The 19,031-nt window shown below is 42.8% G+C and overlaps 1 protein-coding gene across 2 annotated transcripts; it reads right to left on the bottom strand.

Annotated features, from left to right (window-relative positions):
• Positions 1-6,159: 6,159 nt before the first annotated feature.
• LOC132072872 (neuropeptide-like protein C4orf48 homolog) lies at positions 6,160-17,927 on the bottom strand. Of its 2 annotated transcripts, none has more exons than XM_059471398.1 (4): positions 17,861-17,927; positions 15,412-15,554; positions 13,550-13,638; positions 6,160-9,448 (listed from the first exon to the last, which is right to left on the bottom strand). In XM_059471398.1, exons 2-4 carry the CDS (start codon positions 15,533-15,535, stop codon positions 9,377-9,379), a joined length of 285 nt encoding a protein of 94 aa, XP_059327381.1. In that variant the 5' UTR covers positions 15,536-15,554; positions 17,861-17,927; the 3' UTR covers positions 6,160-9,376. The 2 variants fall into 2 exon arrangements, with proteins under 2 accessions (XP_059327381.1, XP_059327379.1); XM_059471396.1 differs by lacking the exon at positions 17,861-17,927 and adding an exon at positions 17,597-17,775.
• Between the last annotated feature and the right edge of the window lie 1,104 nt (positions 17,928-19,031).

Here is a 19,031-nt window from a genome sequence, read left to right as displayed (position 1 = left end):
TTACTTAATTTTCTTTTTCTACAGAGAATACACACCTAATAATTTTTTGCTAAAAGACAGAAAGAATTTCCTCCAAAGCAATCAGAATGATCAGGCATTTAAGGGGAAGATGATTAGTGAGGATAGACATCTGGTGGCTTCCTTGGAAAATTTCTTATTGATTCCTAAGTGTTACAGGTATTGAAAGTTACATCTTTGAAGTGGGGAAGAAAATTTATATATGCAGTTAAAATGGCATTCATTGAAGGCCTGAGTTGAATATGTGTGCAAAAAAGGAAGATGCAGGCAAAGGTTCTGGTCTCAGAACTAATTCCATTATTACAGTCATGGGCACACATGGCAAACAGGGCAGTTAATCCCAGCCTAATATGAAGTGCTACATCATTGCCCACTCACATGGCCATCAGCCCTTTGTTGGACTCAAACAGAAGGAAAATCCACAGGCACAGAAGAACCTGTGTCTGGTCACCATGACCTGATGGACAGAAGGGCAGGAGAACAACCCCAGGCACAAGCCCAGAGAGGCCAATACAAAAAACCAGACACAAGCAGTGTGAAACATGAAGAACAGCAAGAAAGCATCCTTTCAACACAAGGGGAGTAAAATGAGGAAGATAAAACCCAAGGGAAGAGTTTATTCTCTGTTCAGCAGAAGGGGAAAGTTTATCAAGTTGCTGTCTTGAAAAGTGGTACAGAACTAAGCATCTCTGTTATCTACCAATGAAAACAAGTCTCACACAACTAATACCAGTGAATGTTTTAGGTAAAAACATTTAGCAGAAATTTACTTTGTTTACTGATGCTTGTAGGTTTGTGAAGTCCCTTTTCTATGTTTTGATCTGCCTGGAGCTCTCTTTTTACTCAGGTCTATCACTAGACCCACCACAGGAGACTGAAAGAAGAACCCAGAACAACCATCATAGGCAATTATTGCTGAGAGCTCAGGGAAGATGTGGTTTATGCCAGTCTTGGAAAAGGGTAAGTGCAGTGGCTGTATTTAAAATGAGGAAGAGAACTGGAAAACTACACGCAAGCCAATTTACCATCCACCCCTGAGAATGTTTTTCAAGCAATAATCAACCAACATTTTGTAAGTGTTTGAAAAACAAGAACTGGAATTGCAAATAAGAGCTGTTTGTCAAGAATCAAGTCAGACTAGTTTGGTATCCTTCTGTGACAGGGTAACAGGCCTTGCAGATAAGGAAAGCCAAATTTAATCAATTTCAGGGCCGTGTCACACAGCATTGTCAGGAGCAAACTAAGGAAACCTCTGAGGCCAGCAAAACTGGCTGGGTCACTGCTGGGAGTTAGCAGTGGGTCACTGTCCCCATGGGAAGATCACATCAGGACTGCAAAGAGTTCAGGGGTTATTCAGCATTTCATTAGACAACCGGATAATGAATAAGCAAAGTGGTTATTTAAGATGTGACTTCAGCCTGGAGGTTTTAAACAATGCTGGGGGAGAGGAATCCAATTCTAAACCAGGCAGACAAACTAGAAAAAAGGGTCTAAAAACCGTATAAAATGAACTTTTATAAAAATGAGAGCAAGGTACTACACTTCATCAGCATTAATCAACAGCTCATATTTGGAATGGGGAACAGCCCATTATGTGGCACCTCTTTAGTGAAGCTAGAGAGTCACAAGCTGAAATTGGTTTATAATATTCTGTTATTCTCCCAAAAATACAATTATACTGGGACATACAAAAAAGAAGTGCAAGAGCTTAAGCTGACTTCAGCACAAGGCCTGAGCTGCAGTGCTGTGTCTGGTTTGGTCACTGCAGCACCAGGAGCTGTCAGAGACACCAACAGCAGCAGAAATATCCACAGGTTTAAATGGTGGCCAGGAAACTCAACCAAAGCCCCTGGAAAACTTCATAATAATGAGGATGGCACTGGGATTGATTTCCTGCAGAAGACATGGGAATATTTAGGCCTGTAGGTATAAATTAGACATCATCTGGGAATGGCATTGGGATAGTGGCCCTGCATAAAGACAAGGGAAGAACTGAGCAATTTCTTATTGATACCTTTCTCTGTTCCTTCTCTCCTTATTCTGTGATTAAGAATAATTTTATTCCCCAAGCAGTCACTCCAGCTCTCTATGTTGTAATTCCAGCACAAACACAGATACCCCTGGGAGAAATTCATTGCCCTTGTGCAGTATCTGAAATTCAGACGAATTATTTCTCCTCCCTCAGTGATCAGGGCAAAGGAAATGTTTTTTCTCATTTAAACAAGTATGATGTCAGAACATTCCCATTCTGGGAGGGGTCACTGATAAGCCAATTCAGAGACATTTGGCTGCAGGGCAGCTGGCAGGGCCCACAATTTCTCCATCTGCCTTTAAAGAAGTAAACCACAACCTTGCCAATGAATTGAGAGGTGAGAGGCTGGTGCACTACTTGACATTTTTGCACATAAACAGAATAAATTCTATTATCTTTTTTCTGACAACCATCTCAGGCCTGAGAAGGACTGAAAATAAAATCACCTTATACTTACCTTGTCCCTCATGCTATGAGATAATGATTCACCTTTGCTTGGTGGCTCAGGATTTTCTTTAAACACTAAGTCAGAGGTTTGGCAAGGGGAAAAAACCCCCTTGTGAAATGACCAATTTGTTCTTGGCATCATTGCTTGACAAGTTCCCTGTCTTAGAGTTTCCTGGAAAACCCTTCAAGAGTCTGACCACAAGCTGAACCTTGGTCAGACTGTGAGGCTTTTACACACTGAAGCTGTCCCAACAAAGTCCACGTGACACTGCCAAACAGGGATGGAGCTGCAAAGAAGGGAGTGTGATGGAAATTTGGCACTAAGATCCTTTAGTGTAGGAAGAAGCCAACTCCAAGAGGCCTCTTTCACCACAGTATAAGATGTGGGAAAGCACCCAGGCTTCGTCAGTTCTCCAAAAATCCACTGAAGCCAAGTGTGACAAGCATCTTTAAACACTTTCAAAAGCTTAGAATGCTTTCAGCTATGCAGGAGGGGCTCTGTCAAGCTGTTTTGAAATGAAGGTCAGTTCAGACTTTTGATTCCAAGGAAAACTAAGAATCACTGGTAAAACACCAGTTTTTCTAGTTTATTTATGAGGTTTGCATGGGACTGCTGGAAATCCAGCAGGCAAAAGGGTGCTGGACATGGGGTCAATTTACAGCATAGGCAAGGGTTATGTGCTCTTTGTGTGCTCTGAATGCCACTGGGGAAGAAGCTGAGCTATTTGCCTTGTTACTGCCAATCTTATCCCTGTCTAGGAAGACATAGGCATGTCATTATTTACTTGCTTTATTTGTGTGTAAAAATCCTTTCTTGAATTTATGTGTTTGTGTCTTGGTTGGAAAAGACAGGTGTGTGCTAAGGAAGGCAGGAGCCTCCCCTGAAATGGAAAATGTAAACCCCTTCCCTCTGAATTGTTATAAATTTGAAATTAAGAGGGGCTCTCAGGCAAAGATATGGGAGCAGGAATAACAGTTCTTTATTAGGGAAGAAAAAATTTAAAAAGTAAAATAAACAATGCAGTAAACCAAAACAACACTGACAGAGTCAGAGCACAACCCGACACCCTGTGGGTCAGGGTGTTGGTAGCATCCAATTGGAAATGTGGCTGCAGCCCTCCTGGAGTGTCAGGTGTGGTTCTGCTGGAGCAGGGATCCTGTAGCTAAAGGTGCAGTCTTCCTCTGAAGATCCAGTGGAAGAGGCAGCTGCTGTTCCTCTGGGAATCCAATGGAAAGGCTGTGCTGGTGTCCCAAAAATCTCAGGTCATATCCAGTTAGGAATGCTTGGCTCCTCCTCCTGGACCAAGCATCTCCCAATGGGATGCTGTAATTTTATCAGTCATGCAGTGAGACTCAGAAACCCATTAACAGCAGATGTCTCCTGGAGGGAGGATTGGTTTGTGAAAGAGAGAAAGAAAAGTTCCCAATGAACAGAAGATAACTGCTCCACCTCTAACAGATGGCAAATAGAATATACATTGCCTTGCAGTCCAGGACACTTTGGGAAGAAACTGTTGGTTGATATTTTAAGTGCTGGGATTTGGGCAGGTTATTCCATGGCTACCAAAACCAGAGTGACTGAAGAGTGGCCGTCCTCTGCAGAGCCTGTGCTTACAGAAAGGGCAGGTGGGGAGAGCTCACTATAGCTTAGGAAAGCTATTGACTTCCTGGGATATGGTTCAACCTTCCATGTATAAAATTGTGCATAAAACAAATGTGCAACAAACCAGCTGTCAAAAAGCATTTAAGCATTGCTCAGGTCCTGCTTCAGTGCAAGCTCAAATTGAGGAATTGTGCATTAGTTATATTTAGTGCTGCTGGCTGAAACCAGACACGGTTCAGGGGCTGGAGGCTGTATTACAGGGTATATATAGTCCAGGGTGAATGCAAGAGCTGCTTAGGTAAGAAGCCTTGTGTAACAAATTTAGTGCATGAATGAAGTTCTGCTCTTTACCCATGGAAAAAAAAATAGCCCACAATGCCCAGAACTTTGGAAGAAAAGGTTTAGCACTGCAGGTGGCCTCCATGAAAGCCTGCACTTTAGGCAGTCACAAACATTTCTAACTCTGGGCTTTGTCCTGAAGTTTGTGTCTCTCCCCAGACCCCATATTAACCTGAAAAGTTACCAGGTGAAACTGCATGGTCATCTTGATAGGCTGCAGTCAAAAGATTAATAGGTACAACCTCACTAAACATGGAGTTTAAAACCTGTTGGAATTAATGCAAAGGAAAGTTTCATCTTGTTCACTGCAGAAGCCACACAAAACAACAGATTTTGTTAGCCTTGGTTGCCTAAATTAACTTAACAAATGTTAGTGCAGATTTAGTATTAAAAGCTACTTGTGTTAGCAGATCTGTCCATTATTTTGGACAAGATGAAACTCTCTTATAAAGAAAAGTTCCTACACTTTCTATTTTGTAGAAAATTCCCATAGATGAATATCCTTATACACATCAAAATGTCACGTTATAAACACTTTTAGCACTTAAAGCTAGATAGAAGCTGGGTTTTTCTCTAACAATTCACATTGATCCCTAACTGCACAAAAATCCCAGTGATGGGACTCCTTCATTTGTGTCCCTGTGTTGCCCACATTTTCTGCCTGTGTTGCTTTTGCGTAGCCAAATATTTTATGGACTTTAGGAATAAAATAAAAGAATTGGGTAAAAATAAAGTTTTAAAAGAAAAGCATCAATTCTTAGAAAACATCTGACAATGAGATGCGCCTTGGGGCTGAGGCTACCATTCTGTTTGCCTGAGCATGAACATTAAGTGCAGCTATTAATGCACACACAGAGAATATTCAGATCCCTCCACATCTAAACAAGAAATTGAATATTGCTGTCCCTTGACTTTTGCATCCTGCCTACTGTGTGGAAGGGTCTAACTTGCATCCCCAGTCAGCAGCAGTCTTTCCAGCTGATTTGGACTCTCAAAGAAAAGTGAAGATGTGAAGAATAATGGGAGGGTTGCCAGCCCTGCCCCATTTTCAGACTCTCTTGACAAAGCGAACAATCTATAGTTTTGTCTCTTAAATTTTGCAGAAAAGTGCAGTGTCACTTACTTTGATTTAAACAGCAAAAGGTGCTCAAGGCTAATGAAGACAAGCTGATGTCTTAGCAGGTTTTCAGAAAGTTCATGGTTCAGAGCAGGAATCAAATGATGACAGCCCTGACTGTGAGGAAGGAAAAGTGTAGGCAGATCAATGTAAAAATAGAATATCTGCAGATATTTGCATTTCTTTTCTCATGGCATCCATGCCTGGAACTCTTCTTCTTATGCTTTAAGTCACCTTTTAAACTTTAGGTGTTTAGAGGTGTTGAAAATATAATTTCTGCCCCTTCCCAACTCTACAGAGTCACAGCTGGAACAGGAAGATGGGAGTTGGAAGGTTGAGGAATATCTACATGGAGATTAAACTGCAAACCCATATAAATGAATGCTATGCTTGAAACTGGAGCAACAGCCCAAAATATTTTACATTGTGATTTTTATTTAATAAGTTGACAATACCTAAAGGTGTGATGGCCACCTGGCAGTGCAGTTGACATCATTTCTCTGGCCCAGACAGCTTTCAGTGCAGCCACAAAGCAAGAGGCACCATGTAATGTACAACAGGGAATAAAACAGGACAAAGTAGACAGTGAGAAGGATGCACGAGTGCTCTGATGACCCCATTATATTTCTGTGTAATAGTTTGGATTTAACAGGAACTTTGGATTTTGAGGAGAAAAAAATGCACATCTTGTAGGAGGCACAGCAGCAGATTTCCAGCACTGGAACACACAGCACCATCCTCATGTTTGCTCTGCCCCTGCCTCCAGCAGGTTTTGTCCAGTGCATCCCATTGCTTGTTTGCAAAGGGACAGCAAACAGCCATTCTCTGGTCATTTATGGCTTCATAAACTTCTGTCACCCTCCTCAGCCATCTCTTGACTTGACTGAAGGTTCCCAGTCTGTACAGTGCTCCTGTTTATCCTGGCTCCTTTGGCAGCACTTCATATGGTTCTGCTGTGTTCTTGTTCTCTATGAAAATGGTCTTGAGTCTTGTCACTCTGTCATACTAAACCTGATTTTACATATTCAAATTCTTCAAAAGTTTCTTTTCACTTGCCCAGAACACATATTCCTGTTGCTGGGTGCAATTCCCACACCTTCCTGCCAATGCTTTTTCAGAAATGGTGGCATATTAGCTGCTCTCCTGTCATTTGGGTGGTTTTGAACAAGAATTAATATAAAACAGTAATTGATGAAAAAAGAATGGGTAAGGTAATTAAAAAGAGCATGCAAAAATCACCACTAGAGAAATCCTGCTTATATTGAGCTTCTGCAGACTGAAAGGAATCTTAAATTTTTCAGATTCTGAGAAAGAGAATTAAAAAGTTATTCCCCTTTCCCCACCTGTCCCCTTCCTGGCTGGGTCAACAGCCCAATTCTGTCCCATGTTTCACTTCCCCAGTTCCAACAAAGTGAATCATAAAGCAGAGGAGCAGCAAAGCAACTGAAGGAATTCCAAATGGTCAGGTTTTCTTTTGTTCAAGCCAGTGCCTGTGCAATCACCAAGGATAAAATTCACAAAGATCTATAGGTGTTTCCATCTGGCAAACATGGCTGGGTTCTTGTCCACACCTGTAACAAGCCAGTGAGATTACACCAGGCTGGGGGACAGTCCACAGGATAATTCAGAATAATTCATCTGAAAATGAGCTGTTCTGGGACTTCCTCCAAGTTCTGCAATAGGAATGTTCATTTTTATGTAAAAAGGGGTCTTTCCACACAATGTCTTCCCTGAACAGGTGAGTTCCTCTTCCCTGGGAATGAGATGCTGATGTTGCTCCATGGTGAATTGTTGTCACTCATTGCTCTGGCAGTTCTGCCAGCTGGACAAAGGGGCTGCTGACCTGGGGAGTATCAGCCTCACCACCCACACCTGCAGTGACTCCAGACTCACCAGACTGAGGGGCCTGGAGTGCCCTGAGAAATCCCTGGGATCAGAGGGAGGGCAGTGCCAGAATGGAAGAGGGAATGGAGGTTGAGATGGAGAGGAGAGAACACAGGTTCAGAGCAAAGCAGGGGAACAAAGCCAAGCTAGAACAAGATGAGGACAAGCCAAGTGCAGCAAAAGCCAAGGAGCTCTGAGAAGTCAATGAGCTGCAGCCAGGGCCAGTTGAAGCTCCCCAAAGGGGGCTTTGCTCCCAGAAATCCTGAGAGTGCTCTGCCTTGGATAAGGACTGCTGCCCCTTCCCACCCTCTGGGAGGGGAGCTGCAGGTGAGGCTTGCACTGACTGGCTTTGCCAAGCAGCCCAAAATGAGCAGTGCCAGGGCTCCCATGCTGTGTGAATGGACTGGGTGAGAAACACAGTACAGCTGCTCCCTGAGGGGATTTGGAAAAATGACACCAGAATCCTCTGTCCCATTCACACTGGGCTTCTGTGCTGGCCTGTGTGCTGGTCACACACAGAAGGGCATGCTGTGCTTCTCAGTGCACAGGGCTTGGTTTTCCCAGCTCTGGAAGGTTTGGGAAGGCGCTCAGGTCCCTGTCGTGCTCCCCCAGCTGCTGTTACCATTCCTGCAGCTGCATAGGCAGAGCAGGAGTTGGGTTTCCTCTCTCATCCACTCCCAGCAAAGTCACGGCAATTTATTTATATAAGTACACCCACAGGCAGGAACTTTCTTCCAAATTCAGCTGAAGAGATTTTTACTTTCAGATGTCCCATCCCCTTCCCAAGCCAGGTCTTAATGCCGGAATCATTTGAGACAGCTCTAAAGCACAGCAGAAGAACTCCAAGCACCTCCTGGCAGTGCTCAGCCTATTTCAGACTTGTGAGTTGACACAGAATCTTAGAATAAAGGGGGAGAGGTGAGGATGAAACAATCCCAGTTTTCAGGTACAAAGATCTTTCTTATTGCCTGAAATAGAAGGAGCAGTTTTCAAAAGCAGCTACAAGAGAAAACCAAAACATTTGGAGTTCAGCCCATCACAGGCTGGACCAAATATGTGTGACCCAATTCCTGTGTTTCACTTGAAGCAAAATAAGGCACAGACTCGTGAAGAAACTTCTTGGCACTGCACAGAGCTGTCCTTCAGTGTGATGCTGAGCAGTTGCTGGTGGCAGCATTTGGCACAGCTGGAACTGGCCAGGCTGCCTAATCATACTCTGATTCTCCTTTTCACTCTGGCCATTTGACCTGCTAAAATAAAGCTACTCAGAAATTCACTAGAATGGGGTGCCCAAGGAAGGAGGGGAAGAACCCAAACATTTTAATTAAAGAAAATAATACTCTTCTGCAGGATAACAGGAGGCTCAGCACAGATATAAACTGCTTTGGTCCAAGAACAGCAGATGTGTAACTCCTCATGACACACAGCCCATTACAGCTGACAGAACTACAACATGCCTGAAGGTGGGCACAGCACAGACAACAAACAGAAAGGACTTCATCATCTTTAATACACAGGCAAAGCCTACAGAGACTACAGTCTCAATGTAACTGGGTAAGTTGCCACAGACGTGTGCATACTGAAGACAAAAAACAGCTGAACATGTCTCTAGGGATAATTTCTCCAAAATTATCTTTGGGGGTTACACTTGGCAAATTCTGATTTAAAAATCAAAGCAGGTGCATTTCCCCTCTCCCCACCCTAAAATCAAGTAACAGATTTACTGAATTGAGCCCTTACTGGCAATCCAGCAGATGTGAAAAGAGGGTACTTTTTAAAAAAAGATACAGAACAGACAAACACATCAGACACAGGCCCCAGTTTCATCAGCATTGGGGCATACATGCTTGCCACATGAACTCCATAAAGCTGTATTTTATACAGCTGCATTTTAAAAACTTCTGGACAGGTGAGTCTCCTCAGGGGTCTCCAGGGTTCAGTTCAGCAGATTGGCAGCTATGCAGTCACACAGATTTCTCTTTTCCACCTGAAGAAGCAGAGTTTCTGTCTGTAAGAGGGGGGAACAACATCACAAAAAATAAATGTCAGTACTGTAAAACGAATGAGCTCCCAAAGAAAAGTCCATTTTATTTTTATTCTCCAGTTTGGAACTAGTGGTATGAGATGAATTTTGGGGTAAAAATCAGACTTACTGTTTACTACTCTACAAAATGATTTTGCTTTTGTGGGATTAATTGGCATACCAACATAACATTACTTCCTGTGACATGAAGAAAGTAATTTTTCTTTCCTACAATCTTATTTCAACAGCACAAACTGGAGCGTAAGTTCAGAAGTTCATTAGAGGCTTAAACCCCCTCCCCCTCCCCACCCCTCTCGCATCATGTCAGAAATTTTATTTTACTTAAAAACAGACACTGAATTTAAAATTTAAAATTTCTTCACTCTCAGTGAAGAAATTAATTTCTCTAGTTTCTCTTGTTTCTCTTTAACTTTCTCCTGATAATACGGAAATTCAGTAGTTACTGATAATAAAACAGACAAGAGGTTCTGAGCTGGCACAGAGCCATCACAATTCAAACACAAAATGAGATTATTGACTTCTTTAAGGAAAGGGGTCCCAAACTGATGAAATTGGAAGTCTCTGGGTGGAACAGAGGTTCATCAATATCAGGAGATCTCTGTTGCCCACAGATCCCTGGTTCTGAAGCAACGAGAGTGAATTGGGAACTTCTGAGAGCTGGAGCTGGGTATGATCTGAAAGGCTGCACCCTCTCAGCCTTCCTGAGTGAGAAAGGGCTGGGGACCAGAGAGGGGACAGCAGGGAAAGGAAATCTGGGAATCCTTCCTCTCTAGCCCATACACACACACACACACACACTTGGGTTTTCCTGGCTGTCTGGAGCACCTCTTGCTTCAGTAGATGCAGGATGCAGCAGAAATGTTTGACATCAATATCATATCTTCACCTCAGTTTGTCTACCATGGGCTGAAGCTGTACCTGAAAATCAGCCTGGTCCAAGAGAGAACTCCCCCCTTATTGGCCATGGGACACAGTAGCTGTGGGAAGTCCACTCACCAAATTAATCCCCACTGGGGTAACCAGCTACCAAAACTAGGCACAGAAAAAAAGGCATTATGAAGAACACCAGCTCTAAATGCCAATCAAAGGCATCCTTAACCTGCCTGCCTTGCAATTCCTGGATGAGATGGAGCTGCCATGTGATTAAAGGCTGTGTTTTAAAAGCTGTGCTATCCATTGACCCACATTATCTAAAGGCACTTAGAGCAGAGCTGGGCTGAAGCTTCCTGCTCTGCACTTGCCTCCTTAGTGCAGGATAAGCCATCTGCTGCTCAGGCTTGTATTTCCCCAGATAATAAATCTCAGGAAGAAACCACAACCCTGTGGTTTTATATTAAATCAGGTATCACTTTTGATTGTTTCAGCTGCCCTGCAAAACTAAAAAGATCTGATCAGACTTTGCTAATCATTGAAAAGACCTTCAATCAGCACCTTCTCACCACCTCACTGGCATCATTTGCCATGGTTTGAGGTTAAGGGAGGTTGACAGCATGCCAGCATCTCTGGAGCTGAGTCCCAATGCTGCTTACCATCTTATATATCTTTAATAACATTTTCAAGCCTTTCTTTTTATTTTCAGGGGCACATCTAGCTTACTGTGCTTTAAACATTCCAAGCAACCACAGACAGTTTATAAAGCAATAAAGAGCAGTGCTTGTGGTGGGAGCAGCTCCCTCCCAGCAGCACAAGACTCCTCTCCCCAGCCCATGACCACATGTGGCACTTTGGCTAAGTGGTGAACAACAGATATTCCCAGAAAATTCTGCCCACAGTTCCCACAGTTATTCTCACTGCCAAAACAACTACTCAAGCCTGCTCTGAGGGACCACCAGCAGCCAAAAACAGGATAGAGGGGGGTAAATAGATCTGATATGTGTAGAAATCAGCCTGTCAGAAGGGGTCTGTGACCCTTCTGATGCAGCCAGCCTGACAATTATTGAGGGACCATCACACCAGAGTAGGTTACAAAAACCTATTGGGATTGGAAAAGGAAGGAGATCCAGTCTGTGGCCTTCATGAAAGGGTCTGTGACCTATGCCAGAGTCAGTTTGCTTTGAGACACCATGTTAATCAACCCAGGGCCAAATGAAGTGTGAAAGCTCTTGAGCAATATTCTTGTGCCATAAAATTATATACAGGCTTTCCCTGAACAGAACTGCAGGGTAAGATGTGCAGGAGGAATTAAATGAGAATTTCCTCTCTAAGCTTTTGGGAATCCCTCCCCCTCCAACTCAGTTAGGAGCTGCTTAGTCATCATCTAACAATCTTGCCTGCAAACAAAGGAGAGTTTTTCAAGGAAATTAATGTCTCCAGTGGGAATATTAACAAAAGGAATTGTATTTTCAGGGACAGGAATATTTGCCCCACAAAGCAGCAAAACAGACTAAAATAGTCAAATGTGAAATATATGTGGCTGAAAGCAGTGGTCCTAAAGCCCTCAGTTTGCATTAAATTGTGCTACAGCTGAATAATAAAAGTAAGAATTAAATACCCTAGAAGACAGTTCCAAGAAGTCCTCAACTGTTAAATATTTCCATGTCTTTTGAGGATGTAGGCAGAATTCCTAGCCTAATGACTAGAATAGGCCTGTTCCAGTTATGGTGAGCTGAAGGATTTCAATATGAATTCAATTATTTAGATTTTAAAGTGATAAGGAAGTGATAGATTTGTTTTCATTGGAATATATCACATTTTCAGGCTTGCTGTCAAATCTACAAGTGTGAAAGCCAATAATAGGACATTCATTTCAATTGACTTTTTTCTATCCTCATGTTATCTCTTTGGCTGTCTTTAATGTTTATTTTTTTAAAACTATTAAAACACAGTAACTATCTCTGGGGTTCTTAATGCTACTTCTGTTTTGGATATCTGGTTTTATAAATTTTTTCTCTTGGTCTGCAAGCTGAAGGTTTCATAAAGGTCACTGCCATAGCCAGACCAAGATGTAGAAATTCTGATGGAAAGTTCAAAGGTTTGTAGTAGGATGAGGTGTGCTAGAACCACTTTACAGCACAATCTGAACATCTTGTTTGGGCTGCATAAAGTGCTCAGCAGATTCATTAGCAAGATTTCTTCATGAAGCCCAAAATATATTTGACCTGTAATTATTGAACAGATTTTGTTTAGCTGTAAATGTGCTACATACCAATCTGGCTCTGCTGGAATGTTTGTTTAATTTTTTTTTGTAGAATGTCACAATTCAAGGCATCTTCATTCATGCACTTGTATTTTCACCTAACCATCAAGGACCCTGCTTGAAGTAACCTCACACCATTCCTCAAAGACAACAGCTCACAGGCTTTGACCATAAATCAGAAAAGCAGGAAAGTTTCAGTGCCTTCTGCTGAGCAATCTGTGCAGGAGTGTGTCTGTAGCACTCCAGCTATGGGGTACCCAGGGGGTGGGGACAGAGCCACCCTCCTGGGACAGCAGCATCTGGCAGCAGCTGGGGCACAGGCAGGCACAGATTGCAGCAAGAGACAGATCCACATCCCCCACGGAAGGGAGGCGCCAGCCCTGGCACATTCTGCCCGCTCACTGCAAAACAAACAAGTTTCATTCCCTGTGCTGTTCTACTTTGTGGCATTTTTCATCATTATGAAATCAGAAAAATGGAAAAACTCTCTATGGATGATGCTTCCTCCCTTAGCTTCTCCCCAGGGATAAAAGCATGTGCAGGGGAGTATTTTATTTTAGTAACTTTTTGTTTGAGCTGGCTCTTTCCTTTTGGGTAATATATATAAATTATACTCTCACCTTACTCCCCCTGACATAAAAAAGGGGTGTGCTCAGTTTTGGAGTGAGAAAAGCAGCACATGGCTCTAATTTGGCAAGAGAAGGACAGTCAATTCACACTTTCCTATACGTCCTATTGTCCCTGAGACCCCAAAGCAGAAGAATTCCACAGATTATTGCACAGAGAGGTGAAATGTAATTAACCAGCCTCACCTCAGAACACAGAACAGCACAACTCACTGCAAAAATCCAAGCATCTTACCTACTTTTGTAGACAGAATTTTCATTTATATTGGGGAAAAAAAGAGAAGACATTTAATGTGTCCTTACCCTTGTGTCTAGATTATATGCTGTCTTCTTTAAATCCTGCAGAGCTCTCTGCATGAACTCAAAGGCATGGCAATCAACACAGGGGCGGCCTGGAAGAGATTCAGGAGAGAATCATGACTACATGGCATGAAGAATTAACTAGAAGGAGTAAACTGTGATTCTGAGTATCAGAAAGAGCTACAAAAAAGAGTCCACAGAGTGAGTACTGATGTTGATAGTACTGAACAACCCAGGTAATTTTAATTGGTTTACTGTGATGGTCCACCCAGTCTCTTAATAATAAAAGAATTACTTCAAATTTACATTAATATTTTTCTTTCTGCTACATTGCTGTTACACTTTTCCTTCTACAGCTCATTGTATGGAAACATTACACTCTTTACTTGAGCCTTTCATTGTGCTCCACTAACCCTGGGTACATTTTCAACCTCATCTTCAGATTTTTCAGAAATTATGTCTGAAAACATGAACCTGCTCCCTAGAAAAATCTCATCTCCTAATGTAACAAATGTGAGCTCTAAATTGAAGACTAATAAAATAAAGCTGACTACAATATTATAAAGACAGACCACTTCAGCCTCTAACTTTGAATATGACACAGCTTTGCCCAAAAAAATGCCCTGTTATCAGCAGGCATTGCTGGTAAGCAGAACTGCTGCAATCTGGATTTATTGGAGTGTTTAAGAGAACATTCCCAGATTGAGACACTCAGACTGAAGGGCACAAGGCTTGCTTTGCCTTGTTCACCACATAACACAGATCTGTGCCCTAACAGACAGCAAAGACAGACAGACAGACACCTTGAGCTCATCAGGCTCAGCTGCTCTCACTGGCCTCTCTGTGCCTGTGTGTGGCTGACAGCCTCACCAGAAACCCTGCACAGGAGAGGAATCCTGAGCCCAGCTGTAGCTTGCTCTCTGGGGCCTGGTGTGAATGAAAGGATGAAGTCCAGGCTAAAGCTGGGAAATGCTGCTCTGCCTGTGCCCTGTCTGTAAGCCCATTTTGCAAACACTTGATGTTGGACTGTACATGCCTCTGACACCCTGGACAATGAGCTTCCAGCTCACAATCTGAGTGCTGACCAGCAACCAGGAATTCTGCCTGCTGGAGAAAGGGAGCCTGCCAAAGTCTTTAACTGGCTAAGAAAAAAAAAAAAAAACCCACAAAAAACCCCCCCAACATATATATACACACACACACACACATATATATGTATATACACACACACATATATATATATATATATATAAACAGTATTAAAGACCTGCTCCATCATTGCTGTACCCAACTTCAGTGCTACTGTATTTACACTGGACAAAAGGAGAGGACAGCAGTTTTTCACATCAACAACTTGATGGAAGGACCTGTCATTATGTTTATAAAGTAAAATAAACTCAACACAGATCAGCAAAGGAGAATTAGGTGGTCGAAGGCCCCAAGACTAGGTGTTGACAAAATGCTTTCTTGGCATCATTTAATAAAAATTCATGACTTTAAAACAGCAAACATTCTCAAGAACAAAATCTAATGAACAGACAATGTCAGCTGAAAAAGAGCAAGTCTCAGTGGTGTCTCTGAAAAGCAAACATGGTGATTCTAGCATAGAAAGGGCTAACACAATGGACAAAAGAAAAGGTGCAGAACAGTGGCAGGTTTCAGCAAAAAGCAAGAGACAAAGATAAGAGAGTGAAGAGCTCTGGATGCAGGAGCAAAACAACACTGGTAGATTATCAGGCTGTGGTTTTAAAACAATGTAGGCAAGACATTCCAAAATAGTTTGAATTATTTGGGCAAACTTCAGAGGCCAGCAACATGAGGCCTGCAGCAGGGGCTGTAGGAGAGGACTGCAGGGTGGTACTTACTTTCAGCTGGGATGGCTGTTCCTGCTTCCTGGTCAGCTCTGACAGGCTCTGAGACAAGTAGTGCTACCAAAAATACCAAAGGAACTGTAAGGATGGCTCTCCTCAGAAGGCAGGGTGCCAGCATCTTGGGAATGGGTGCTTCTCTGCTTGTCAAGAGACATAAACAAGTTAGTGAGGAACACTACAGACACACAAGGGTTTTGTCACAAAGTTAATGTCCCTGATGGCTAAAGATTTGTCAGTCTTCCTCTGAAAGAAGACAAAATACCAGAAGATCTAGAGCAGGGAGAAAAGGTCTCTGTACCTTTCCAGACTGTACATAAAACTCAACACTGAGAGAACATCCCTACACTAGATAAGAAGTCCCTGGAGTGTCCTTGGTTTCATTTGAAGGCCAGGATGGTTTGCCTGGTCTGTGACTTTTTTGTAACTACACAGTCACAGACATGAATCTGGGGAGCTGGTTCACTGTTATACTTTGAGATCAAAACTTCAGGGATTACAGAGCTGGCTGAAACAGAACCTGGAAACAAGGTCTTTGGCCTCTGGCTTCCTTTACTGCATCATCTTTTCTCAAGTGAAATAACTAAAGGTAACCACTAGCATTACACAGCACGCTAATTATAAAAACTCCTTTATGAAAGTATTTGAAGGAAATACTTTTTTTAAACCTCCACAAATTCAAAGGTAGAATTTCTAATGGTAAATGCATCAAAACTCTTTGACCTTCTGTTTCCCCTCCTAATCTGGGCTTCAGGCCATTATTTGCAGCCATCCATTTGCTCCTGCCAGGCCACACCATCCCCAGACCTGGGTACAACCTGGTCCAGCAGCAGTTTCCCTTCACACAGAGGCAAGTTTTTTTAAAGGTTTCAATTAAGTATTTTCTTGACCCAACAGGTAAACTGTTCAGAGCAAAAGGGACTGGCTCAAGTTGCAACTGCTTGTTAGAGATCCCAATCCAAGGGAGCTCCTTAGCTCAGCCAAGTTTACCTTTCATTCCTATACATCAACATGGAAGAAAGACAGATTAAATAAGGCTAAGTTATGGCAATACAATAAAACCCACATAAAAAAATCTGTTCAGCTAACTGTGGGAAAACAGGACAACATTCTGCCTCTTTCTGTTGGTGCTTATTGAGCACAAGATGTTGCATAAGAGCATTAGATCTGCATGTACTGAATGCAAGAGTACAGCACTCCCCAGAACAGATTGTATTTCACATTTAGAAAGGCAGTAGAGGGAGGCAGGGAAGGGAAGGGTTTTCCCCATTTTGCCACAAACACAGAACAGAACAAGACTGTTCTTCAATATGTGCAATCCACCTTTTCAGACACAGATAAAGCGGAGCTGCAAACTCTGCACGAACACTTGCAGCATGTGCAAACAGCAATTCAGCCAGGGCAGGAGCAGCATTGTACACATACCCTGCCTGTGCATCCAACCTAAACACAGGAGCAGGGAATGGTTCAGAAGCAAGAGACAAACCTGTACAAGCAGAGTCACAGATGTACTTGAACCCATGGCAACAAAAAGATAGGGTAATATAATTTCTATACCCTCATATTGCGTTTCCTGTCCCACCCCCTATTTAGATCTGATGTGATCCTTTTTTTTTTAATCTCTACAATCCCTAAAATAAAGGGATTAAATCACTACAAGTGGTTTGGGTTTTCTGTTTTAATTAATGGTGATCTGCAATAAAAACAAGTACAATCAAAAATAGCAGTCTTTGCAATAGGATGCAGCAGAGTGTCTCCAAGAAATAGTAAATTAGGACAACACCAGCCTCTTTTGGAAGCACCTGATGAAGCAGCCTCCTGGTCAGCAGGAGCAGAGGCTATTTTCAGAGTTGACTATAAGTACTACAAAGGTTCAACAAAACAAAACAGACACATTGTTAAACTTTTTTGGGGCACCTTACCCATCACCCACCCCAGAGTCAGCTAGCTTTGTAGGTGAGCCCCACTGCAGAACAACTGCTCCTCTAGTGCAGCAATCATCTAAAATCACACCTGACTCCTGCCTCTTAGTTATTGCATGGGAATTTGCAAGGAGTAATTGTGACAGGCTTACAAGGGTGGTCTCTCCCTGCAGTGCAGCTGGGAACAGAGACAGATCTGTGCACGGACTTCTATGAAAGAGAAAATTCACCCCCTTTAACAAAGGAAAAAATATCAGTACCTGATCTTTCTCTTGTCTTTGTGATGGTTTCTTTGAAATGGCCGCTGCAAACTGCTAAGAGAACAAGTGCAGCATTTCTGAGCATGTGCACTGTCTCTTTTTAACCTTCTCTGAAAGAGGTTATTACTATGGGGAGATTTCTGCCATGGCAACAATGCAGAGCACTGCAGCACGCAGCGCAGATTTAAAGAGGCACAGGCTGTGTAGCCCAGGTCTGGGGAAGGATGATTCTGTTCTGACATGCAAGGTCCAGCAGGGACTCACCTGCCCTGGGTAAGGTTTTTAAAGCCAGGCCATTTGATTAATTTCTCTTGAAGTCTGCTGAGTGGTTTTTCTGCAGTCTGAGCAGCTGGATGGGGCACCTGGTTCAAGCAACTTGCTTCCCCAGAGCTTGAAAATCACCACAACAATCTACAGCTGGTTTTTGGGAGATGAGGACAGAGCAGGGATTGCACTGAGGAATTGCTCAGTGCGCTGCCTGCCATTTGAATGGTTCTGACTTACAGGGGGCATTAGCACTCGTGCCTGCTTTCCCAGGTATTCTGTGATTCCAGTCCCAGAGCTGCCAGGAGCAGCTGCAGCCACCAAAACTCTGAGAGGGAGCTTGAGTCCAAAATCAGAACCCCTCTTTTCTATCCCCCTTTCAGGGCCCTGTGAGCTGCACTCCAGGACAACACTGACTGCACTTGTTCTGCATGCAATAACACAATGGAATGAAGATGATAAAAGTGATTTTGTCAAGTCAAAGCTAAGTTCAGGGGTTACATCACCTCCCAAAAACCACATTTTCCATCACAAATTAGACACTAGCAGTGCTTGTTTCAGAGAGAATGAGCCCAGCTGAGGGCAGGCACAGCACTGAGGAGCACACACAGACCTTCAAAGGGACTGTGCGCTGTGTTTGCTTTACCTGGTTCAGAGGAGACTCAACCTTCAATGATTTCATGGTGAAAGCTGGGGGCATTCTGTGCCCAGCAAGGTCAGGCACACAACCTTGTTTTTCACGAGCAGAAACTCCTTCCCAGAATTATGACTGAATTGCTAGCTAACATTTTTCTTTTCAACTTGCTCTATATAACCTGTCCCTCCTGTATAGCCCAAGAGGAATGGTTTGCTTTCATTAATTCTGGTAAGTAAGTAAAAAGCTAAAATCTCAGCTTGTTCAGTGTGTAACTATGCTGCTGTGTGAAGTTACAACATCCATGAGATGTTGAGGGGGGTCAAGAGGGGATTAATTATAGTACTGCCATCCTTATACATCACAAAAACAGATATCAGGGGAAAATAATTTTTAGAGACTGTTCTTTTGGGAAAGCAAGATTTAGCATTGCAGAGATAACCTTTTGGTCTGATTTAGTATCTGCCTGTACATAAATTACAAATGCAAAACTTAATTCATGATCACTCTTGGCCCTCTAATCTCATACCTTGGCCT

This window comes from Ammospiza nelsoni, chromosome 4, assembly GCF_027579445.1.
Source record: "Ammospiza nelsoni isolate bAmmNel1 chromosome 4, bAmmNel1.pri, whole genome shotgun sequence".
In the NCBI taxonomy this organism is placed as follows: domain Eukaryota; kingdom Metazoa; phylum Chordata; class Aves; order Passeriformes; family Passerellidae; genus Ammospiza; species Ammospiza nelsoni.
This window is presented reverse-complemented; position numbering and strand designations above follow the sequence as displayed.

What these genes read in the sequence shown, in the direction of transcription:
- LOC132072872 (XM_059471398.1), bottom strand. Translation starts at nt 15,535, where the DNA reads ATGCTGGCACCCTGCCTTCTGAGGAGAGCCATCCTTACAGTTCCTTTG. An exon ending in AACAGCCATCCCAGCTGAAA is followed by an intron (nt 13,639 to 15,411) that starts GTAAGTACCACC and finishes AATCTCTTCCAG; the next exon opens with GCCGCCCCTGTGTTGATTGC. An exon ending in CATATAATCTAGACACAAGG is followed by an intron (nt 9,449 to 13,549) that starts GTAAGGACACAT and finishes CCCCTCTTACAG; the next exon opens with ACAGAAACTCTGCTTCTTCA.